The sequence below is a fragment of the Medicago truncatula genome, chromosome 6, assembly GCF_003473485.1.
Source record: "Medicago truncatula cultivar Jemalong A17 chromosome 6, MtrunA17r5.0-ANR, whole genome shotgun sequence".
Lineage (NCBI taxonomy): Eukaryota > Viridiplantae > Streptophyta > Magnoliopsida > Fabales > Fabaceae > Medicago > Medicago truncatula.
The window spans coordinates 32,783,209-32,808,722 of NC_053047.1; the positions used below are offsets into that span (position 1 = coordinate 32,783,209).

At 32.3% G+C, this 25,514-nt stretch overlaps 3 protein-coding genes across 4 annotated transcripts; 1 reads left to right on the top strand and 2 right to left on the bottom strand.

The window, feature by feature from the left end:
• The first annotated feature begins 1,467 nt into the window (after nucleotides 1-1,467).
• Nucleotides 1,468-6,231, top strand: LOC11415045 (centromere protein C). The gene is made up of 11 exons (XM_003619737.4): nucleotides 1,468-1,612; nucleotides 2,371-2,573; nucleotides 2,685-2,773; nucleotides 2,862-2,970; nucleotides 3,075-3,235; nucleotides 3,384-4,237; nucleotides 4,330-4,408; nucleotides 4,636-4,724; nucleotides 5,553-5,658; nucleotides 5,753-5,860; nucleotides 5,959-6,231. Exons 2-11 carry the CDS (start codon nucleotides 2,407-2,409, stop codon nucleotides 6,081-6,083), a joined length of 1,887 nt encoding a protein of 628 aa, XP_003619785.2. The 5' UTR covers nucleotides 1,468-1,612; nucleotides 2,371-2,406; the 3' UTR covers nucleotides 6,084-6,231.
• A 677-nt stretch (nucleotides 6,232-6,908) lies between these two features.
• Nucleotides 6,909-10,834, bottom strand: LOC11411618 (receptor-like protein kinase 5). Its single transcript, XM_003619738.4, has 2 exons — nucleotides 8,009-10,834; nucleotides 6,909-7,822 (listed from the first exon to the last, which is right to left on the bottom strand). The coding sequence occupies exons 1-2, from the start codon at nucleotides 10,704-10,706 to the stop codon at nucleotides 7,401-7,403; spliced, it is 3,120 nt and encodes a 1,039-aa protein (XP_003619786.1). The 5' UTR covers nucleotides 10,707-10,834; the 3' UTR covers nucleotides 6,909-7,400.
• Nucleotides 10,835-19,523: 8,689 nt separating this feature from the next.
• Nucleotides 19,524-24,567, bottom strand: LOC11420172 (uncharacterized). Of its 2 annotated transcripts, none has more exons than XM_003619742.4 (6): nucleotides 24,392-24,567; nucleotides 24,206-24,276; nucleotides 21,618-21,666; nucleotides 21,383-21,489; nucleotides 20,272-20,354; nucleotides 19,524-20,187 (listed from the first exon to the last, which is right to left on the bottom strand). In XM_003619742.4, the coding sequence occupies exons 1-6, from the start codon at nucleotides 24,438-24,440 to the stop codon at nucleotides 19,881-19,883; spliced, it is 666 nt and encodes a 221-aa protein (XP_003619790.2). In that variant the 5' UTR covers nucleotides 24,441-24,567; the 3' UTR covers nucleotides 19,524-19,880. The 2 variants fall into 2 exon arrangements, with proteins under 2 accessions (XP_003619790.2, XP_003619789.2); XM_003619741.4 differs by having other exon boundaries at nucleotides 19,571-20,187; nucleotides 21,618-21,705; nucleotides 24,392-24,562.
• Between the last annotated feature and the right edge of the window lie 947 nt (nucleotides 24,568-25,514).

Sequence of the window (25,514 nt, forward strand, 5' to 3'; positions counted from 1 at the left end):
TAATATTAATAAAATGATTGAAATTAATGTGTAAACACAATAGCACACCAATGTGCATCGGAAACAAAATTCCTCAAACTTGTAAGAACCCACGAAGAGCAACAACCAATAAATATGGCAACAATAGAACAAATAATCAATGACATAAGTGAACATCGACATTTTAACATGAAAAATTTCTCAATGTAAAGGTAAAAACCACATGTCCTTCGTACCAATAAAATAGCTCTAATATAATCAAATATGTGTACAAAAGAGTCTTAAATGTAATGCATAAACAATGTCAACAACTAGCCAAATTTACACGCTTGCAAACGAGAACATGAAAGATGAAAAATACCCAAAAATATCGCTTTATGGCAGACAGATTTCTCTCTGCTCAGACCACGTTTCGTCGATCCGAACAATCAAAAGTAAGAACCAGGTGTTGACTAAAACAAGTTTAAGAAAAACAGGATTGACTTTCGGTGTCCTTTTCTCCCTTTAGTGACTTTTATTCGCATCAATAAACACTCTTTTCTAAACCTTAGCTCTTCATTTATTTAAATAAGTGAGACATAAGAGGCTAATTTTTAAAAAAAAATTCTCAACATAGGAAAATAGCCTAATGGCCAACATAAAATAGTTTAATTTATGATTTTTTTTAAATGACAAATGTTAGTATTTTAGTTGTTATGTTCATATTTTCTTCCTTGTCTAGATCCAAACATTAGACAAGTAATTATTTAGCTGTTAAAGTTAGAAGAATGCTAACAACACACATTCTCTTTTGATTCGTTAAAATTCATATGGATCCCACCAAATCATGTGGATTCCATATAAATTTGATGGATCTCATGTAAATTTTAATCAATCAAAGATAGTGTGTTAAAAAATGTGTGTTATAATATGCATGATTAGCATTTCTCTTAAAATTATCCATCTCATGTCTAATTTATAAATAATATGTTTTCACATCAACTGATGAGATATGACATATTATATGTTTTTAATATATTAAATTATTATGTGGTAACACATCTCTGAATAGATGTGTAAAACTTTTGTGCACATAAATTAAACTTAAAAAATCTCTGCGAGCTTAGTTTAGTTGATAAGGATATTGCATTTTATATGTAGGGGTTGGGTTTGAACTCCGAACACTTCACTTCTTTACAATTAAATTGTGTGAGCTCTAGCCACCAGACTAATTGACCAAAAAAAAAAATTAAACTCAAAATGAAATAGATTAATTTAACCTATATCTACGACAATAAATAAATAAAATTAAATTATCATTAGTTTAACTCAGTTGGTAGGATATTACATATTACATGTAGCGATCGGGGTTTGAACCGTGGACATCCCACTTCTCCGGTTTAATTGTGTGAGTTCCGGCCATCGGATTACTTGATTAAAAAAATAAAAATAAAAATAAATAGAATTAAAGTTCACAAAAAAAAAAAAAAAGTAAATAGAATTAAAGAAATTGGCGTTACATTAGACTCATTAAAAAATGGAACCGCAAAAAAGTGTGTAAAAATGGCGGTTCTTCACTGAACAACAACCAAACGAGTCACTAAACATCATCCATCTTCCTCTTCTTCGCTGCTTCAACGATCTCAGATTTATCGTATGCTAACTCCTCTCCCTCTCTCTCTCTCAGCTCCTTTTTCCATTTCATTTTTACTTCATTATTATTATCAGGGTAGTAGAAATTTTAGTTGATTTTATTAGGGTAATGGAAACCAAGTTCATTTTACTTTTCGATTTACCGTTAAAACTAATGTAGCATTAATCAAACTAGTCAATGTGTGTTTGATCCGCTAAAAAATGAATCCGGTTCTATTGTTCAATGTTTGATTTGTAAAACTGTTTTATGGATATGACAAACTCGAGGTAATGGAAAATACAAGGAAGAATTTTATGGTATTGAACAATTTTTTTACGTTTGATCGACAAAATACCATTTTAGTATTTTTAGACTGCTTGTACTTGGACAAAAAAATTGTGTTGTGGTTTAGTGAGCGACAAGAATTTCAGTTTTTGTCATGTCCCTTGCCTCCTTTTTTGTCAAGTCACTGAAACAGCTTTACAATCAAATGCAGTACAACTTGTACTGGAGTTGTCCGGTCCAGTCTCTTATTTTTTAGTGAATAGTTTTTGAAATGAAATATAAGCCAAAGTTAACAACTTCTCTTATATTTAATGATAGTTGCTCAAAACTACCCTTCATTTGAAGGGTACTCTAGGCGATAAACTAAATTTTTTATTGGGATTGCATAACTTAAACGTGCTCAACTAAATTTCTGAATATGCGTAATTTGATCATTTTTGGAGCAAATATAACATTAATGATAATTGTGATCTTTGGGTCCTTTGTCTGTACAGGCCTTGCGAAGTCCCACTAAACTTTTAGAGCAGGCCATGCCAATGTCAGAGGACGACTTGGGATTCTGTACAGAAAATTCAACTCAAGATGTGGGAAATCATGATTTTGCTTCTCAAGAGGATGGAGAATTACCTCGAAAACGGAGACCCGGTTTAGGCCTCAATCGTGCACGCCCACGTTTCTCCCTTAAGCCGACCAAAAAGTAAAGCTTATTTGATATTTATGATGGTTTTTTTACTAATATGAGTGCTGATTTTTTATTTTTTTACTTGTATACATGTTTCTCAATTCTCACGTGTTCAATCTTTGACAGACCCTCTGTTGAGGATTTGTTACCGATTCTTGACTTGAAAAAACTGACAGATCCCGAGGAATTCTTCATGGCCCATGAACGGTTGGAAAGTAAGGAATAGTTTGTTTCTTTTCTTGATTGTGCCAAAGATACGTTTTTTTTTGTCTTGTTGTTAACTTCTGCATTTTGATTCGATAGATGCAAAAAGAGAAATAGAAAAGCAGTTGGGTATTGTGTCATCTCAGCCAAGTCAGGATTCAACTAAACCACGGGAACGTCGACCGGGACTTCCTGGGTTTAATCGGAGGTAACGTCCATGAATACTTCTTCAACAAACAACCTGCATTGTGTTTATGTTGTTTGTCATTCTCTTTTGGTTGCTTGATTTGTTCTTGATGTTATATTGGTCAGGCCAGTTAGATACAGACATAGGGTTTCAACAGAAGCTTTGGTCAATAATGATGATGTCCTATCCTCCCAAGAGGCATTTGAATCCGACGGTCTTGATCCTGTTGGTGATAACACTGACAAAGGCAAATTTTCTCTTGCATCATTGGATAATGAAGTAACTGGTGAGTGAATTCTACTCTGTAAAATCTTGCCGGGCTTGATTATCCCTGTGCTTTGGATTCTTCTACTGTTGTTCTTTTCTCTTTTGATTTCAGTACCTTTTTTTGTAACTTAATTTTTCGTACTTCAAATCGATCGTGATTGTGACAGATTCACCAGCTATTGAAGAGAATAAGATGAATGACATTTTGAAAGGATTGCTTGATTGTGATTCTGAAGAACTTGAGGGTGAAGGAGCAATGAATCTTTTGCAGGAGAGGTTACAGGTCAAATCGATTGTTTTCGAGAAATTATCTGTTCCAGACTTCCTAGATATCCAACCTATTGATCTGAAATCTTTGCAAGGGACTTTGTCGAAGCCAAGCAAAGGAAAGGCTTTTTCTGACGTAGATAATTGGTTGAAAGGAATGAATATTCAGACACCTCTTAGACGGAGTGTAGGATACGCTGAGAAGCAGTTAGCTTCACCCACACCACCAAAAAGTCCATTTGCTTCATTGTCATCATTACAAAAGCACATTTCACGGTCAAAGCTATCTACGGATCCATTTTCAACTCATGAAATTGACCTTGTACCTACAAGAAGCTATTCACCAATTCACATGGCAGACCAGGAAGTCGATATTGTTGGTTCTAGTAAGCTGTCGGATGAGCTGACTGCACCTACAACCGAAGATGTTATTGCTGCTGGTGAGAAAAATACAATTCCGGAGACTTCTGAAAATTCCAAGGAACACAATTCTAGGAATCCATCAGATGAAGTTAATGCGCCCATAATTGAAGATATTGTGGACAATCCTGACAGAAATTGCACCATTACTCCTCAAAAGTCCATGGTTGATAATTCAACCGAACCTGGGTTTAATGCTAATGTTGACTCGAATGAACCTGCTGTTGACATGGATGTGGATATTGGTCGTAGTGGTATGGGAAAAAGGGTTATGGATGACACAGAAGGAAGGCAAAATGTTGAGCCAAATGAACCTTTTCATTTTGATGACAACGTATGTTACATCTGAGTATTTTAATTTAATAATCCTAAGTTGTTGTTGAAGGTTTAGCTTTGAAATCTGAATGAATATGTTTATTATGATAGACGCTGGAAGAAAACATGCAGGGATTTACAAGTTCTATACCAACAGATGACGCGAATCTGAACACGGAGCTTCCACTAGGTAAGTTTATATTCGCAACATTTTATAAGAAGAGACCTTACTCTTAAGTTTATTTATCAAAAAGCTCAATGTTATTTTTTGACTATGTAGCTGGCCTTTCATAGCGGGAAAATACTTGATTATTGTTATTGTTTTGATGGTGAACTTTTATAACAATGCAATAAACTCTGCACATAGGTTTTCCTATGTACCTTTGATGGCACTAACTCACTTGTGATATGCATTAGCTGATCAATCAAATCCAGTTACCTATCAAGCCAATTCTATGGACAAAGGGTCTAGAAGATCAGATGATGGTCCAGAACAGTGTTTACAGGTTCCTAGCTTTGCTGGTTTTCTTTTATTTTCCCTCAATCTTTAAACTATGGGCATATTTACAATTCAATCGTTTATCAAATAAGAGCACATTAACATATGATCATATAAGTAACATTTATCAAACAGTTTATTGCATTGAAGAACTTTATCATTTTCCTATAAATTATCTGAGGTTTTCCCCTTATACAATCAATACCACCATCATCATCATTATCATCATCATGTGTACGTGTCAACCTTCGAAATAAATGATTACTGCTATACAGTGGTCATATATATGTTCCCAAGGGTCTACCCCTAGGATATAAAGTTATTAAATATTGTATAATACTATACTATCAGTTTTTTGTTTTGCTGGAATGGGTAATGTAACAATCAAGTTGATCAAGTGTAATTTATTAGATCATTTGTTTGAAGGCCAGGAGATTTGGTTCCATGCTATCCATTTTTATTTTATTTTTGGGTTGATTCATGCTATCCTATTTAAAGGCAGACAAAAATCATCTTATAAATTTCAAGGTTGAAAATAGATGCTGTAGAGTTGAACTATAATCTATCTATATATTATTTTTTAAGAAAAGTCTTCACTCTAATGAGTAATGACATGTGACAGAATTTCACACCTTTGGTTGCCGCTATTTTTTTTTCTACCAGACCATGCTAGATCACAAATGTAATAGGGTTTAATTGGTTTATGAATTAAGATCTTACAAAAATAATTATACATAAGCCTAAGAATATTATTCTAGATGATGGTCTGATTGATTACAATATTATTTTTAACGACTAGTTGCTTTTAGAATTGAATCACTGTCCTCTGGTACAGGAAAAGACAATTGGTTCTGCGGCACCTGTTAATGGGCAAACAATAGTTAAATCATGTATGCGAAAAGGGTCCAAGGGTAAGAGACTTCTGAGGAAGAGCCTTGCAGGTTTGTACTTCCCAATTATCTCATATTCTCGTTCGTTAATTTTAAAGATATTTCTTTGTTGTTAAGTTATATATTCTTATCCTATATCACCCAGATGCTGGTACATCATGGGAGTCTGGAGTAAGGAGAAGCACCAGGTTCAGGACAAAGCCTTTGGAATATTGGAAAGGAGAAAGAATGGTGTATGGCCGTGTACACGAGAGTGAGTACAATCATAGTACTTCGTTATATTTAGAGAATTGGATTTGGCCTAATCCTACCATGTGTAAAATGTAGATAACAAATCTTTTGTTTGTGCAGGTTTGAGTACTGTCATTGGGGTGAAGTGCATGTCTCCTGGAAGTGATGGGAAACCAACCATGAAGGTTAAATCATTTGTGTCAGATAAATACAAAGAGCTTTTTGAGATAGCTTCTGAATATTGAAAGCTTTCTATAATTTTATCTTTAGTCTACTAATGGAATTGACATGTGATAAGTGTTTAATTATTTGAAGTGATAAATATACTCGGTACTTACATCCAGGAGTCAGCAATGATTATGGTTAATCAGTCATCAATGAAATTAACTAACATGACTAAATTTTAGTACTAATTGATACAATTAACTGAATTATGATTATGTGGTTGTATAAGTATTATCTCCAAGACTCCAAGTTTGCAGAAGGTAAAAAAAGTTCAACCATAAAGGCTATAACCAGCCAAAATGTTCACGTTAATTAAGTCAAACATACTGACTTGGACTGGTCTTGCTTGACACGTATGGTTGGACTTTTTGACCAAAAGCATGTGGTTGGACGTTTAGGCAGACATGTTTGTGATTTGATTTTTTTTTCTTCTTGTTAGTCTACCTAAATTTCGGGGAAAGGGTGCAAGTAATCGAGAGTTCAGTGTGAGGTAAGTATAATCTGATCAAGAATTGTTTAATCCACGAATTAAACTAACTTAGGTTCTCTTGAACGATTTGTGTTTTTGGTGGAGTTTATTAATCATTGAAGCTCAATCACTTCGTTATTAGTGATTCGAATATATAATTATCTTGTATTAGCACATTCTTGTTATTGTTATAAGAGTAATTAGATTGTGCTTCCTCTAATCCTTACTATAAGAAGAAAAACTAAATACCAATGCAATCATTAATTGTTGTAATTTTTTAAATATTTTTACAAATATATCTTAGATAAAGACCGGATGAAAAGAATAAATTTCATCATAAATTAACGAGGTAGATGATCCCCATTGCAATCTTAGATAAATTCAATAAGTCTTCCTATTTTTATATAAAGAAAAGTTACACATTTATTAATACATTACATCTACATCATGTGAGAAGATGGAAGTGGAACACCACATTTATTAAGGCCTCATATCTACATCATGAGAGAAGATGGAATCCCATAACAAAACAGAATTCAGCTAGCAGCAAACATTGACCATTGACTTTGAAAAAAAAGACATTGTGTTTCCACACAACTAACCTCCAACAAATTACATTATTTCCCTTTTTATTTTCCATACTAAAACCACTACCTCAAATTGCTATGGATTCATTAAATTCTAACCCCACTATCCTATGTACTAGAATTGTCACTAACATAGAATTTGGCATACATTGTCAAACTCTTTTAGTGCATACTAAAGCTACTATAAAAATATATATTTATAATACAAAAATATGTAGGAAAAGTGCTACCTAAAAATCATCAGAATCATGACTAAAGTACATTTCTAAGAACTAGGATTATCACATATCATCATCATCATCATCAACATCAAACCTAGTGTCCTTTTTTGAATCCTTAAGAAGAGGATCAGCATCATAGTAGTGGCCAACTTTCTTCTCAACATAAGGTAATGGCTCTGCAAAGCTAAGCAATGTCTGCAACACTTCTTTCATGGAAGGCCTACTAGAAGGCAATGTTGCTGTACACATGACACCAAGTTTGAAAACTGTACACATTTCATCCATGTAACTTGCTTCCATCACATCTTTGTCTAGTAATTCTTCTACATTGGTTCCTAGCAAAATGTGACGCCACGCCCACTCCGAAAGAGACGAGTATTGGTCTCCATAGTTAGCTTCTTTACCAGTTGTTAGTTCCAATAGGACTACTCCAAAGCTAAACACATCAATCTTTTCAGTAACTCTTGTTGTTTGAACATATTCTGCAATTCATATATCAAACAACCATAAGTATAAACTCATATAGAGACCAATAGGGCCTAATGTTGGCAAGTAATGAGGCCTAAAGTTGCACTTTTGTAATGAAATTTGAAATCATAAAATGAATATGAATGACAAACAGGTCCAAATTAAGCAAATAAAATATGAATGGCAAGTAATTCATTCACCTGGAGCAATGTAGCCAAATGAGCCAATCACAGCTGACATTGTGTTAAGTTCTTCTGGCTTGATTAAAATCCTAGCTAGACCAAAATCAGCAACTTTTGCATTGAAATGAGCATCCAAAAGTATGTTGCTTGTTTTAACATCTCTATGTACAATAGGTGGTGAACAATCATGATGCATGTAGCTCAAACCTTGAGCAGTACCAATAGCTATTTTCAATCTCTTTGGCCAATCAAGAACCACCTGTTTTTGTACTAAGCCTGACAAAGTTGATGACGACGACTTACTCTTCATGTGCAGCCACTTATCTAGACTTTTTTTTTCAAGATACTCATAGACAAGAAGCATAGAATCATCATTAGAGATACAACACAATAATTTCACAATGTTGTTATGACGAATATTGCTCAGTATTTTAACTTCTGCGCGAAACGAACTCTCGAGTTTATCATCTAACTTTTTGTTACTCCTTATCTTTTTCACAGCAACATTGCCTAAACCATTGACTTCAACTCGGTATACCGTGCCAAATCCGCCACTTCCAATAATATTTTGTTCTGTCATTGATGAGACAATGCTTGATTCATTGAAACTAAGCCTTTGAAAGGAAATAAGCTTCCATGAATTATCCAAACCTTGCTTTCCTTTCTTGAAAACTTTGATAATCAAGAAAGCAGCAAAAAAAGCCAAAAAGATTGCTACTATCACAAGGCCTATAATCAAACCAATAGACCATGATGATCCTTTGTTTTCACTTTGAATACCAGAGTTGCACAAAGTGATGTTCAGTATTGGTGTATCGGCACAAAGACCAGAATTAGCCAAAAAGCTTGTATCGAACCCTGAATTTTGAAAGTCACTTGGAATCCTTCCTATCAAATGATTAGAGGATAGATTGAGATTGGTGAGTCTTGGAAGTTGAGATGGAATTTCGCCAGAAAGTTCATTTTCTGACAAATCAAGTTGACTTAGGACAGGTAATTTTCCAATTGCATCTGGAATTTGTCCAGAAAGTTGGTTCTGGCTCAAATTAAGAGTTACTAAGGACTTCCATGATATTATATCAGATGGAATTTGACCAGTGAACTGATTCTGATCAAGCAAAAGAGTTGTTAATTTTGGAAGTGATGTTAACTCTTGTGGAATACTTCCATTTAAGAAATTGTTCCTTGCATTAAAAACTACCACATTAGTCCATGAAGATACACCAGATGGAATTCTACCAGAAAACTGATTGTTACCTATCTCGAATCGCGAAATGCTTAAAGACAATCTTTCTGGAATAACACCATTGAACTTATTCTTGCTTACCATGAAATTTGACAAATTGACAAATGTCCAAACACCTCTAGGAATAGTACCAGTAAATTCATTACTATAAATTTTCAAGTCCAACAACTTACTACAATTTCCTAGTGATTTTGGTAATTCACCACTAAGACTATTTTCATAAGCTGTTAAGTTGAGTAACTCACCATAATAGCATAAATTCTCAGGTAACTTTCCAATAAGACTATTGTTGGAAACATGAAAGGTTTTGAGCTTTGAAAAGCGACCGAATTCAGGAGGAATAGTACCTGATAAATTGTTCGAAAAAACACGAAAATCAACAAGAGACGGAAGATGGCCTATACTTTCTGGTATCACACCTGATAAACTATTGAGAGACAAACTCAACCATGTTAACTTTTGAAGCTTTCCAAAATCTTCAGGTATTTTCCCTTCAAAATTGTTCCTAGCAAGATCAAGCATAGTCAAGTTCAATGCTTCAACCAAACTAGGTATTTCACCAGAAAGCTTATTATTGTAAATAGAAAGTTGACTCAGATTCTTCAGCATGAACAAACCACTAGGAATTTCACCAGAAAGCTTGTTATCGAAAAGAAAAAGTTGACTCAGATTCTTCAGCATGAACAAACCACTAGGAATTTCACCAGTTAAACCATTTCTTGACATATCCAACGTCTCCAAAGAAACCATATCTCCAATTTTTTCAGGTATTTCACCAATCAAGTTAGAGCCATAAACATAAAGAACCTTCAATTTGTTCAACTTGGTCAAACTGAAAGGCAATTTCCAAGAAGGAAACATAGTATTAGAAGACAAATCCAAATACTCAAGATTCAACAATTCACCAATCTCATCAGAAACAGTACCATTCAATAAACAATATTGAATTCTAAGCTCTCTCAACTCCTTCAACTTTCCAATCCCATCAGGAACACCACCATGAAAATTTGTTGAACCAAGATTAAGATATTGCAAACTAGTACTCAAATTTCCAATATCATTAGGAATAATACCATCAAAATTGTTCATAGAAAGATCTAAGTAAACAAGCTTTGAACAATTATAGAATAGTGTTGGAAAATCACCAGGGATGAAGTTGGAACTGAAGTCAACATGTGTAAGGCTTTTGAGTTCATCACAAATAAAGGGTGGTATTGTTTGTGTGATATTCATCTGTGAAAGTGTTATTCCAGTGACAGAAACAGAATCATTTGTGCAAGTGATTCCTTTCCAAGAACAATGATTGGAATTTGATGATGTTGTCCAATGGTTAAGGAAAGAAGTGTTGTTAAGGTATTGTTTAATGTTTAATAGGACTTTGTGTTCTTGATCATATATATGAGACTGAGAATTTGTTTGGTTTAATAATAAGAGGAACAAAGACAGAACAAAATGAAATGATTTTGTCATGTATATGTCTTTGTTTTTCTGGTTTTCAAATTCAATGTGTGCATGTGAATGAGTTCATGTTTGTAAAGTTCAAAGACAAGAGAGGAAGATGATAAGAAGGTTGGAAATTGTTGATTGCTTTGAAACTTCTTCGGGACATTATATATACTATAATATATAGTTTTTTTTTTTTTTTTTTTTTTTTTAAGGAGACTATTAAATTGGTCCATCTCTTTGTAGGTAAATTTCAACTTAGTATCTGACTTTATTAATATTTCAAACTAATTTATGTTTTTGTTAAAAGTTTTTTAATTTGGTCCCTCAATATGTGACAAAAACATAAAGACAGTAACCTAATTAAAAAATTTTTGACAAAAATAACGACTAATTTGAAACATTAATAAAGTTAGAGACTAATTTTAAAATGAAGATACAGACCAATTTAATGATTTACTCGTTATTTTAAAGAAAATCTTGTCAATGTTAACTAATGTTTGATGACACTTTTAAAAATTCTAAAAATGAAAGTATTTCTTATAAAAAGTTAAGCATTTTGATTTTGAACGTATTGTATTGATTGCATCAATTTTCACAAAACTTACCATTTAAATATTTTTAAAAGTGCCGCAAGAGACATTTGTTAGAATTTCCTCTTAAGGATAGATAATGCACTTATTTAAGTATGATTTTTTTTTTGTTGAAATATAAATATTTTAAAATATGCTTGTTACTACGAAAACTAATCAACGAATTCTAAGAATTACACATCACCCACCCATGTTTTGCGTCAAACTCCTAGATTTTATTTTTTTATTATAAAATAAATAGAAACTGATACAGAACAATACTATAGTTCATGGCTTTCGTGGAAATCCCTTCGTAGAATATAGCGTTGCTCATATTTCTTTTGATATTCATAAAACATTTTTTTATTGTTTTAAGTGCTGGCAATTGCAAATAAACACATATCCTTTTACTTGTGATCTTTGGTGTTTTGTTTTAATCATTGTAAACAAATTTATATTAAAATTTGTTTTCGTAATAATTTTTAATTTTTTTTTTTGTCAGATAGTCTAGTGGCTAGAGAAATTCATCTTAAATATGAATAAGTGGGATGTCCGGGGTTCGAATCCCAACCCCTGCACATATTGTGCATTATCCCTTACCAAATGAGCTAAGCTCATAGGAACTTCGTAATAATTATTTTATTCCTTACTTTTAAAGATTATAATCAAATATTCCACATGTCATAGGAACTAATTTTAATATCAATATATTTTGCAGGTATTTTTGAATAAGGTAAAATGAAATATATTACTGAAGTCTGAAAATTTTAACACAAGAAGTGCCAAAACCTTAGATGAAAGAGTATCAAATTACAACCTCAAGATAAAGGCTAACAAAATAAAAAAAGATCTAAAGACAAAACCATCCATTACATATAAATACCCAAACAAGGTAAAGGGTTCAACCACCACAAATAGTAGGAAAAAATAAAGTTAGGACGGTTCGCATTCAGCCAGTAGTATGATTGAAATTTAATTTTATGTAATTGATGAAACGAGGCCACTTTTGGTGAAAGACTCTGAACGTTTCTTTCAATCCAAATCACCCACACACAAGAAAGCCATATGAGAATAAAGTTGAGCGGTTGCTCTGGGAAAACCCGCCTAAGGTGCCAAATTGATACACATGATCAGAAAAGACTATGATGAGAAATACCATACTAAAGTTTACCAAAAAAAAAACACAAGAGTAGAATAAGTGTTTGCATCTTCCAACACGTCACATCCACCCACACAAGAGAAAAACAAATCATATATTTTGCAGGTATTAAAATAAATTACTTAGTTCCAAAAATAAAAAGAATATATTATTAAGGAATAAAACAACAAAATATTTTTACCAAAACTAAAATAAAAAATACCCTCTTCATCCTTTATTATAGGAACTTCTAACAAGAATTACGAGTAATAAAAAAAAGTTAAAAGCGGATGAAAAAAAATACAAAAAAATAAATTAGGGGACATAAATATAACCCAATAAATTTATACAAAGTGTATGTCAACTAAATCAGGTGATACGAAAAAAATAAAAACAACACCGATGAATGTCTAAAGTAAAGAAAAGGTAAAAGTGGATGAAAAACTCAACCCCGAAAGAATATTCCCTCTATATATTGTTATTGATTAAATATAGTAATTTTTGTTAAGAAATTATTGATGTATGTAAAATTTTGTAAGATGTCTTCTGTTAAAATAAAATAAACAGTTAAAAAATGTCTTATACTCCCGTATTTTGTTATAAGTTGTATTCAAGATTTTTATAGTTCTTGTGGTAGAGCGTCTAATTTGTTAGTTGAACTTTCAGAAATTTTGCGAGGTCTTCAACTAGTTTGGGACCTTGCTGATCTATTACTTTGGAATCTGTTTCTCAAGTGACTTTAAATTTGATTACCGATGAGATGACAATCATAATGAATTTCATCCTCATGCGACTATTCTTTCGCTCATTAGAAATCTCTATGCTCTTCCTTGGTTGGTTTTCTTTTCCCATATTTTGAGGAAAGACAATGAATGTGCCGATTGACTGGCTAAATATGAAGCTGACGATATTGATAGTTTGAAGATATAAATCTCTTCTCCTCCACAATTAGATTCTATCTTTTTCGCCAACTCCTATAAAAATTTTAGACACCAAATTACTTCGTCTTTTGTTTTCATCCTGATAAAAAAAATTAAACAACATTCTTATAACAGTTATTAGCATTATTGTTAAACCAGTATATATGTTTATATTGGAATGGTGAAAGATAAAGTATAGTAAAATGATGATTAGTTAGTCTTTAGTGTGCCGCATGGTTTCCTTCCTAGTATTATAATTGGAAGAGAAGAGATAGTCAAGAATAAAACCAACATTGTATATCTTGGTGGGGTAGTTAGATAAGATTCTTATCTAACTATGGTTGTTATCTATACTAAGAACCGTGAATTTTGATACGATAAAAGCCAATTAAATGGAAAATTTTGGTCAACTTTGACCAACAGTTTCGTAGAGTGACATCCAAATGAAATGAGTGCCCTTCACGATTGAAATGGAATGGCTGTATGCAATCAGGTGTTTCAGATTTTAAGACAACTTTTTTATTTTTAATGTTAATTAAGTTTTTAGTCCTTATAAATATTTACAGTTTTGTTTTAAGTTTTTATAAAATAAAATCACATTTTTTTAGTTTCTGACATTTTTCTTAAACATTTTAGAGACAAAAAATGTTGTTGGAAATTTTTGATAGGAACTAAAAATGCTGACGAAAAATTTTATAGGGACTAAAAGCACTAACGAAAATTTTTGTAGGGACTAAAAAGTGTGATTTATTTTTATAAGGACTAAAAACAAAACTGCAGGTATTTATAGGGAGCAAAAATTTAATTAACCCTTATTTTTATTTGGATCTAAGCATTAAAAAAGAAAACAATTTATAACTTTCATGAAGTAAATTTTTTTAAAAAAAATTTGAATGTGTTGAATGTATTATTTCTAACATAAATTTTTTACTTTGGATATTTTTACTAACGGTCTTGTTAACGTTAGCTCTAAGGGCACTCTTTAATGATTCCTAATAAAGAAATTATTCTTTAAAAAAGTCAAAAACTCTAATTTCCAATGTATTGATTTCATAAACTTTGACAAAAACTTACTATTTAAAGTTACTAAACAATGTCCTAAGGGCACTTGTTAATATTTCTCTTTAAGGTTCTTGTTAGCATTTTTTGTGAGCCTTTAAGGTTGAAATATGAATTTCCTTAAAAAAAAAAAAAGTTTGAAATATGAATTGTTGATCAGACGATCTCGAACCTACTGATTGCATGACAACATCATTTTTCGACTGCACATAAATTCAATCCAGTATGAATGACACAAGGAATTGAAAAATGCATGTGGTTAAATAAATATACCTTGCAACTTGGAAAATGACATATTTAGAGATAATTTTTTTATAATTAAGGACAGAGAAAGTGTATATGTGCGTGAGTATATTTTCTTTAAATATATATATAACAATTGAGATGTTAACGTATATGTATGGTTTAAAATTTTGTCTATATACATTAACTTTTCAACTACTCTATTTGTTTATATTTAATTCGGAATGGAGTGTGTGTATTCTTATTGGAAAGGTTAAAGATAAACTATGTTCATTGAAATGATTAGTTGGTCTTTAGTGCACTCCATAGTTTCCTTGTATAATCATTTGAAAGGTTAAAGATAAACTAAGGTTGTATCTCTTGGTGGTGGGTTAGTGAGATAAGAACCGTGGATTGATTCACAAAAAGCCTAACAAAATGAAAATTTTGGTCAACTTTGAATCTTTGACTAATATTAGTTTAGTAGACTAAATCCAAATGAGTGTCCCCTTCATCAATCATGATTGAGAAAATTTTTAGTTATTCAACCTCGTGTGGCAGCTCATGGGTTTCAATCAACCATCAGAGCCGTTTATGAAATTTTAGTGGTTTAGAGCGACCTACAGTTTGGGTCCTAACTACTCCCTCCGTTCCTTAATAAGTGACACAGTTGATTCAATTACGCATACCAATGCGTAATTTTGAGTTTAAATATCTTGAATAATAAATTGGAAAAAATTATGAAAATTTGATATTTTGAAAATACTCATCAAGACGAATCTAACGACATCTTATATGATATTATTTATCTTTGTATATTAGTAGAAAAATATGGTCAAAGTAAGTTAGGTCAAAATTGCACATTTTCAAACAGGTCATTTATTGCGGGACGGAGGGAGTAATAAATATAAGGCTTATTCAATTATTCGGTCCCTTAACTTAATTGGTTGTTTCAATTTGGTCCCCTGACTATAATTTGTACCAATTTGGTCCTCTATGTTTTGCTTCGTTACTAGTTTTAGTCATTTCTGTTAGTTTCTCTCAAAAATGTGAATCGAAAGGACTAAAACTAGGAACGGAGCAAAACATAGGGGACCAAATTGATACAAGTTAACGTTTTTTTTTAGAAAAACTACTAGAAAGGACTAAAACTAGTAACGAAGCAAAACATAGGGGACCAAATTGATACAAATTATAGTTAGGGGATCAAATTAAGACAATCAATTAATTTAAGGGATCGGGTGATTGAATAAGCCTAAATATAAACATCATACTTGATACAAAAAAACTAACCAATTTTTTTAGGGCCTAATAGACCCCTAAAAAAAATTGAGGCTCAAATTTCGTACTTGTTTTTTGGGGCCTAAGACGGCCGCCCTCTTCGTCCTACCTCAGATACGGCCCTGTCAACCATATATATGCATCAGGGTAATATCGGACTTGGATTAGGTGCGGTTAGGGCTATATACAATCTAGTGCAATAAGCAACTAGAAACTTTCTGATTAAAATTGGATGTTTCAGATTTCAATACAATTTTTTATTTTTATTTAATATAAAATTCTGAAGATAAAATCTGAACCGTTCAATTTTAATTATACGATCTCAAATTCGTCGACTGTATGACTGTATCATTTTTTGAATGTAAATAAACCTAATCCCGCATGAATGACATGAGGAGTTGGGATCACCGCAACATTAAGTATGTGAATGATTATGCAAGCATGAATAAGTACTTGATTGTTGATATTATTATGATTTTAAATTGTGGTTGCGGTATTGTTTGTTTTGATTGTGGTCATGACAATTGCTGCAATGCACATAGTGGTTGGTGAAATAGTTATAAATTTTCACGAAACAATACATAAAGTGGCACCACCATGTCATTACATCATTAACTCACCATAGTAGAGTCTCAGTTTGCTCTAAAAACACTGATTAGAAGGTGATTAAAATACATGAGCATAATGTTCTTGTTCAAAAAAAATTATTTGCAAATTTCAAGTAACTATGTTACGAGCTAATTAGGCTTATTTTCCTCGAAGACCAAGAACTAATCAAAAAGCTCGAAATTGACTGTATAAAGGGAAGATTGGTCAAAGCAATGCTAGCATGGCTCAAAGTATTTCAAAGGTTTAATTATAGTTTTCGTCCTCTTATTTTTACCATTTTATGAAATTGGCTCTTCTAGTTTAAAATTTGACTGTTTTGATCCATTCATAAAATATTTTGATCTAAAATATGGTAATATGTCATATTTTAAATGAAATTTTCAATCGAATTTTCAATCAATTTCATTAACGTTGATTTTTTTCCATATTCAGATATCACCAATTTCATCAGAGTATTCAATGTGATATGTTTTAAAACATATCACATCAAGTTTTTTTTTACTTCAAAACTATGATGGAGAGACCAACGTTGTCAAATTTTAAAATAGGGTGACCCATTTTGTAAAATGAAGAAAATTGAATGACCAAAACTACAATTAAGCCAATTTTAAATTGTGCAACTTCTAAAAATTGTCTATCTAAGATGGTTTTCAAGCAAGTAGTTGCATATTTCTCAGTGCCAAAGGTTCAAGTTCAACAAAGAAACTTACAAAAGAAGACTCTTGAGAAATTAGAAAACACATGTCATTCTTATAACATAGGAGTTAGTTTAACAACTTATTTTGTCAAACATTACAAATTCAATCAAATAACTTATCTCCTATCAGTTATAAACTATCTTATTTTAGGCTAGCATGATTGGTACGAAGGTTCACGCGCATCTTAGTGGTGACTAATCTCGGTTGGGGAACCTGTGGGATACACAATATGGTTCTCCCCTTCACATGAACCAGAAATCGAACTCCTGATCACATACTTAAGAGATCCAAGTCTGTTATCACATGAATCAATCCATTGTTGATAGCTTATAAGTTATATGTTCGCTATAAACTAATTTATCATTTGGGACCATAGTTAAGAAAAAAAAATTGCATTAGAAAAAACTATTTGTTACGCTATTATGAGTTTGACAGCATAAGTTTTAAAATATTTTTACTATATTTATTTTCTTTAACTATTGCATATTAAATTTGTTTCACACACTAGAAAATTTGGCTACGAAATTTGGTTCCAAATCCACGAGTATTATGTATGTCACATCAAATATGATAAAATTATTATAACAGGGTAGTAGATACTCTAGATCATAAAGAAATCTATATTTTCAGTTTTGTTTCCAGTTGGCATTTAGATTGCTTGTTGAAATGTCAAATTTCTAAAATGGAATGGAATATGATGAAAGCTTCAAGTTTCAACTAACAACGAACGGCTAAATTAAATACTAAAGCTTTTGCTGTCGTATATGATGATGTAACATTAATCTTCTAGATAGCTTCAAATTAAATCTAAAATTGTTCTAAATTATGAGAAGGAATGTTATCTAAAAGAAAGTATTCATATTATACACATTATAATAAAAAAAAGTATGCATTGTTAACAAAAAAAAGAATTCACAAAATGCACAACGAAAATGATTTTTCTTTTTGGTGTTAATGTTCCGACAAAGAAAATGAGTCTTGATAGTATAAAGTTTGATCGAAAGATAAGTAAAGTTTGATCGAAAGATAAGTAATGTTTGATCAAAAAATATTCTATCTAAAAATTGAAGTTTTTCTAAACAACTCATCTTTAGAGTAACTTATTGATCGTTTGAACTCAAAAATGATCTAAAGAATATGTATAAACTCACTTGGATAGATTAACCTACTTTGATTGATTTGATGGTGTTGACTTGAGATCCTGAAATGTGCTTCTTTCGAAGTCTCAGATTTAACTATGTCAGGTATTAATTTTGATGGGTTAATTTTGCTTATTAATTTTTTTTATAAACCAACATTTTCTCTATAAATAAAATGTATAAACTATATTTCAAAAAAAAATGTATAAACTAGTTTTAACTTTTGATAAAAAAAAAAAAAAAAGTAAGAAAAATGATATCTTGCATCCTTAAGACCCCGGTTAAAAAACCAACCAAAAGTAGAAATAAAATTTTAGAAATCACTGTATTTTGAAATCACTTCAATCCTTAAGAAATTATGTTTCTTGGGTAAATTTTTCAAATCCAATATACATTGTAATTATACTTACAAAATTAAAAATACATTAATCATAAGTATTCATTTATAATTCACTAAAAAAATATTCTTTCAAAAAATTTCTCTATTTTATCCTTTAATCTCATCCCTCTAAAACCCTCCCCTCAGTTCCCTTTCAAACTCTGAAACAAAGCCTAATAGAATCTAAAAAACTCTACAACTCAACTGTACCTCCTTAACGCAGAAGTTGTAAAGTTTACCAAGTCCTCGAACACGCACACTACTATGACTGTGCAGCCATAATCAGCCGCTGCATCCAAATGTCAATCATAATAAAGGCTGCACTGCAGTAGCTGATGCTGTCAAGCCATCTTTATTATGCAGCAAATTTTGACAATTTCATTTCATTCGTATACTTGGTAAACCAAGTCTGCAATAGCTGAACATGCATCCACAAAATATTAATACGACTTTGCAACAATGATTAGATATACTTTTCACATCTATAAATTTAGATACTGATTTTATGAACATTGTACACAGAACAAAAACATTCAAGTCAAGTATCCTTGTAGATGCTGGAATGAAATATTCTGCTAAATTGTCATTAGTTATATATCCCATAATAAGATCAATAAACATTCCATGACAAGCTTACAAATTGGTGACAAAGCAAACACCATACTATTGAGGAAACAAATATGATGTTTTTGATATCTAATAAAACCAATGTGACAAAATACATGTGCCCGATTCTCCACTTTATAGCTTTGAAACAACACGGGCATGCACAGGAACACACTAAAATAAGTGACAAACAAGATGATAAGTTTTTAAATAAAATCAAGTTAAGCCCGGTAAACATACATTGCAACCATTGATAATGGTTTCAAACTACACAAAGCCTCTAGGGGCCACTGAGAAGAGCTGAAGGGAGAACACAATTTACACAGTACGTACATTCTTCAAAAACATGGCAAGATAAACAAAATTGTATCTCATAAGTTATATCTAGATGTATAGTAATGTTCCGATTCTTCATTTTCTTCTTTTACAACCTTCTTCCTACATGTTTCATACATTTAAAACTTTCTTCCACATCTTCACTACAATTCAATACTTCCTCTAAATAAGTCAAACATTCTGTACTAAAACTACAAAGACAATGACTTAAAAAAGCAATCTACCATCAAGCACATCATCAATCATTCATCATCATCTGAGCTAGCATATGCCAGGCCTAGTAATCCCCCGGCAGAGTTATCAACCTTAGGCTTAGTTTCACTTTCATGCAACTCTGACACTGGGTGTTCCTCTACTTTCTTCAATCCAGACAAAGATCGCTCCTCAACTTTCTGTCCTGACAAACACTGCTTGTTGTCTTTCAAATTATCACGATCATGCTGCCGATTAGTAATAGAAGCATCACTAGGAGCTTGCATTGGCTTATTGCCTTCAGACCTTGGTCGCTTAGGTTTAATCTCAACAACTTTTTTCAGAAGATCTTGCTGCCTGTATTGCAAAAATATAGATACTATGAATACACTGAAACCAGAAAACATGCATAGGGCTAAGTTGGGGTGGAAGAAGATCAACCTGATCCCACTCTTTGGCTTTGGTTCCACACGTAATGGTAAAGGTACTGATGCAGGTGAAGAATCTGCTAAACTTGCTGCTCTGTATCTATTGGTAAAGGAAACCAAATAATACATATATATAACTTCCAGCAAAAACGAGCATTACTGAAAAAAAACTTAAAACAGTATCATTAAATATAGCTTCCATGAAATAGGAAATAGGAAAATGATTCATGTGTTAAAAAAGCTTTGGTTTCATGTGGTTTAAAATATGCATTTCAGTAATTCAAGTTCCTATTAAGATTTGTCCACGATCAAAAAATCTAATCTCTCTCAATCTCCTGATGAGTAGCAATCTTAACAGAATGCTGATCTCTCTCAGAATTTAAGCCAATAGCTACAAATTCTCCTTAAATAGTTTGCATGATAAGTTATTGCTACTTATCAGAATTCTCCTTAAAGTGGATTCTATTTGAAGCTAGAATTTGTAGCTTTTGGCTTAAAATTATTGTTAAATTCTGATTTGTAGCTTTTGTGCTACAAATTCTAGCTTCAAATAGAATCAATTCTACAAGCAAGCAAAATCAATTGTACTTTAAATCATCCAAACATGATATAATCAATTCTACAACCTCTAGATCACTTTTGACCTCCAAAATTGAAACCAGTATTTCAATCCCTAATGAAAAGGAAAATAAACGAGGATGGTAAGAAGATAAATCATAAATTATTGGACCTTCTCAAATAAAAGATTTAACAGGCACTATATGCAAGAAGAAAGAACCCACTTCTAAATATTATCTTTACACTGTGTACTTGCATAGCTATCTTGGTCTCAAAATAGTAAATTCATAGCACAGTTTCTAAAACCAGACCAAACATACTAGTTTGAATGGATAACTGTAAACCACCTCCCCTTACTGGATCAAAAATATATTCAATTCTGGAAATAGTGATTCACCGTTTTCAAGCAGTTTTAAGAAATTTAGATGATTTCACTAAAAATGAAAGAAATATACTTGCAGCAGCGAACAGACTCCAGGAACAAAAAATCGTGTCTAACTCCAAGATGTATGTGAAAGAAACATGGGACTGTTATCTACAGAAAGGAAATGAAGATAAAAGGATATCTTAAAAGCAGCAAATGCACGTTTTTCAGTGCGACGCAGGAGGCGTTCTGCATCTTCCTCAGCTTCCATTTGCTCCTTGAGATATAGTAGATCATCACTGTCCAAGGCTGCAAACTTAAACTTTAAAAGAGAACAACAAGACTAACATATATAATAAGAGCACCAGATGAAAGCAAGAGGTGAGGGGGCACAAACAACACAGAAACACACAAAAGCTAGAGAATAAGTATGCTACCGCCTCGCCCATGAAGATAACCTCCACGCTCCCCAGCAACTTCTTGCATCTGCTTGTATCAACCAGCCGATACAGGAAGCCAAGATCCCTGTCGGGGCACGTTATCAGAAAAATCGTTCGTATTGCAAGAAAAATAATTTGAAAGATTAAAAAAACAGACAAACAAAGTATTCTGGTAAACAAACAACTTAATAACACGGATATTCAATAAACACCCATCAATTGAGAACGAATGTCACAAGTACTCCAATTCAATGAGCTAATTACTTTTGGATATATGCATCCTGAAATATGTAATTGAATTTTCAACATTTATTTGGTTGTAAAAATAGAACTTCCGATGGATAATAATCGATGACAAGACAATAGGTATGTCCTACATAAGCGGTTACAATGATCTACTTGGAGAGCTTATCAGAGTAAACTGAACAATACTTATAGACATCTCATAAACTAACTATCAAAGTTCCACTAAACACAGTTTATGTCGTAAGATAAACCCAAAAAAACAACTTGTTATGGTACAAATAGAAGAAAAATTGCATCGCCAAAGTAGAGCCAACAAATTGATTAGAGAAAAGGGACATGTGTCAATTGATCCATTCAGAGAATTGCTAACAGAAAATATGCCAATGATTGGAATATATAACGGAAGTTTGAGAAGATAGGTGTGTGTGTGGTGGTTGGGGGATTAAGTCAGCTCTAGTTCCTTATTTTCCTGTAAACTTGTTATCAATCCATATTTCCCTTTCCATAGTATCATTTACCATTTCCATTGAGAAAGTGATACAGTGATTCCTTCATTCCAATTGGTTCCCTTATACTGCATTAATTGGTAGTTCAAATCTTTAAGGTCCATAACCGTTACAATGGTACTTTCATCAAGGAACTCCCCAACTCCCAAAACTGAATCATGTAATGCATGTGTACAAGAATTGTCACCTTGTTGCCAGAGGAGATTGATACTTCCTAGACGTTGAACGACGCTCTTCCTGGTTCGGACAGGTTTCTTCCTGACCCAGCAGTACCTTAAGTCAGGGAGAAGAACTTAAAGGAAGAGAAAGCCATAGATGATGCTCGGAGATGCATCTTGGGGCTTAAACTGCAACTGCCATATTCTCTTGTGACCGTGATTATCAGTGTTGTTGTTTGACAATTTGGATCCAGCTGATATGTTCCTTGCATTCGAACCTGGCGTTAAGTCTATAGACTCAATACCGCTACCACTAATACCAATTAGTTTTTACTGTGGTTTTTTTGGCTTCGAATATTCTTGTGCCACTCATCTTGCTCCCTCTGACAAGTCTGACTTCTTTAGAGATTTCTCGGTTTCAATTTTGGGGCCGTTGTTTTCTATGAGAGGTTTTGACGGCGCTAACACAATGCTATGATTGGAATATATGTCAATGATTGGAATATATAAAGGAAGTTTGATAAAAGAAGTGGGTGGATGTGGAATTATGTCAGCTCTAGTACCTTCTCTCTAAGTACCTTCTTGTCATTTGTACTTCTATTCCCTAGTACAGCTTCTAGCAGATTTATCATTTTCCATGTAATGGGTTATATTAATCCATATTTCCCTTTCCATGGTCTGATTACTATTTACATTGAGAAAGTAATACAGAAATCCCTTCATTCCAATTGGTTCCCGTTTACTGAATTAATTGTTAGTTCGGATCTTTACAAGTCCACAACACTTTAGAGAATCCCCCGGATACACAATCAAACAAGAAAACCAGCAAGGATAAACAAAGCTCCAATTTGCTACATTCTTAACAGGGAGTTCAAAGGAGGTAACTACAAACTACAAAGCTTATTCTAAACCTGCTATCTCATCATCCACACAACAATCAAACAACAAAGGAAAATCAAACAATGGTCTCATGATATTACAAAAACTACATTTTTATTTTATTACACAAATTCGCCAAGTGTTGTCCAATAGTGGCGCTATACGCAGCAGAATTTTAACAAATTGTTGCTGTTTTATGATACAGTATTTAGCACAAAGTCAGCTAGCAGCTATTGCAGCTCTATAGCATGGCAGAATTTTTCCGCCATCCACAATTGCAAAAATTATATCTCCTCACTCATTACGTGAAAGATTGATCCCTTAGCATATGGTACCAATCTCTGTAGCACAAACACGTGTCAGTGTCCGGCACCGACACTGACACATGTGATTCCTTACAATTGTGCAATTTTTTTTCCATATTTTTGCCGGTGTTGACGTGTCAGTGTCGTGTCCGGTGTTGACGTGTGTTTTGATGCTTCATATGTACCAAGCTATGAAGCACGGACAGAAACACGGTCACCGGACACGGCATAATTCAGTCTAATCATAGGTGTCGTGTCAGTATCAACACCAATGCATGTCCGACGCTGGGGCACACCTAATCCGAGGAGTGTCAGTGCTTCATACGTACCAAGTAAGTATATCTTCTATCATTCAATTATACATAAAAATGTTCAAAACTGAGCAAACATACAAGAATTAAAACAATATAACTATAAAGATTTCTTCAACTACAGTAACAAATAGGTACATAAAAATAAAAAAAGAAGAGAAGGTGAATCAATGCGCTAACCTTTGCAACCATACGTTGGAAAGTAACGTCCTCATCATCAATCTTATCTTTTCCTTTACCCAATTTCTTATCTGTAAAATTAATAAATACCCAGTAACAAATATTCATTAAAAATCAAAACTTTAGACATTAAAGATCGTAAAACATATAAAAAAAATAATGAAAATTGAGGAGAATTATATATACCTTTGGGGTCGGTGAGATTGGTGTATTCACGAACTTCTCTTCCTGCCATAATCAACTATGATTTCTGCAGAATTTTGTGTTTGTCTTTGGAGAGAGAGAGAGAATGGATTATTCGATTTGTGAGGAGATGATTCTTTATTCTCTACGAGAGACACTGAAAGGGGGAAAACGAGAAGAGGCTTCTAGAACACATATATTTATTCATTTTCTCACTCTAAAATTATTCATTTTTAGGTCTTTTAATTATTTATTTATAGATATTTTATATTGTTATATTTTTTTTGAAAAATATTTTATATTGTGATATATTTACTAAAAATATCAATCAATATCCCTAAAAAAATCAATAAATATGTTACGAATTAAATTCATCTTAAAAATGTATTAATTTTTTTTTCACAAGTTAAAAATGTATTAATTAAATATTTGAATTTACATTAGACCCCAATTATAAAAAAAAAAAAAAAAGAGTTAATTGTACCAAAAACAACATTAGAGAATGGTACAAAACATTTGAATATTCATGTTTTATTTCATTAATTATTTTGAAGTTAAATGAATTTTAATTTTCTGTATAAAAAAATGGATTTCAATCATGTAATTTGAAGATTATTTAGTTTTAGACTTTCATAGAATCGATTCCTGAAATTTGAGGGAATTTTGGTTCCCCACCATATCATCTATTTTGCAAAGTCAGAATTTATGAAGGTACAAAACAAAAGAATTTTCAAACTACAAGGTTAAAATCCAAAGTTTTTTTTGTATAGAGTAAACAAAAATTTATCCAAATGATATAAGGTAAAACACTATTTAACCTATTATTCTATTCGGTTCGATTTGGTTATTGGTTGACACCGGAATAATCATCCGTTTTTGGTTGAGCTTGTAAGCTACCTTTTTTAACCAAAATCATAATTAGTTTATGGTTCAATCTACATGTGAGTTTAATGTTTTCAACAAAATTAAAAACAAGAACTTGACCCAAGTTTTTAACCTTCAAAATTTAGTCTAATACATGTTTGTGGTAAATTATGGTCGGATGTACTATTTTGGTGCCTAACTAGCGTTGGTAAACAACATCTATTGTTATGTGCTACAATTTATAGGTTGATATCGCATAAAA

Bases quoted from the DNA above. Each gene is read 5' to 3' on its own strand.
- LOC11415045 (XM_003619737.4), top strand. From the start codon at position 2,407: ATGCCAATGTCAGAGGACGACTTGGGATTCTGTACAGAAAATTCAACT. The intron at 3,236-3,383 runs GTGAGTGAATTC...TGATTGTGACAG, and splicing joins ATTGGATAATGAAGTAACTG to ATTCACCAGCTATTGAAGAG. The intron at 4,238-4,329 runs GTATGTTACATC...TTATTATGATAG, and splicing joins CTTTTCATTTTGATGACAAC to ACGCTGGAAGAAAACATGCA.
- LOC11411618 (XM_003619738.4), bottom strand. From the start codon at position 10,706: ATGACAAAATCATTTCATTTTGTTCTGTCTTTGTTCCTCTTATTATTA. The intron at 7,823-8,008 runs GTGAATGAATTA...TATGAATTGCAG, and splicing joins ATTTGGCTACATTGCTCCAG to AATATGTTCAAACAACAAGA.
- LOC11420172 (XM_003619742.4), bottom strand. From the start codon at position 24,440: ATGGCAGGAAGAGAAGTTCGTGAATACACCAATCTCACCGACCCCAAA. The intron at 21,490-21,617 runs GTAGCATACTTA...TTAAGTTTGCAG, and splicing joins TTATCTTCATGGGCGAGGCG to CCTTGGACAGTGATGATCTA. The intron at 20,355-21,382 runs ATATCCTTTTAT...ACCAATAGATAC, and splicing joins GTGCATTTGCTGCTTTTAAG to AGAGCAGCAAGTTTAGCAGA.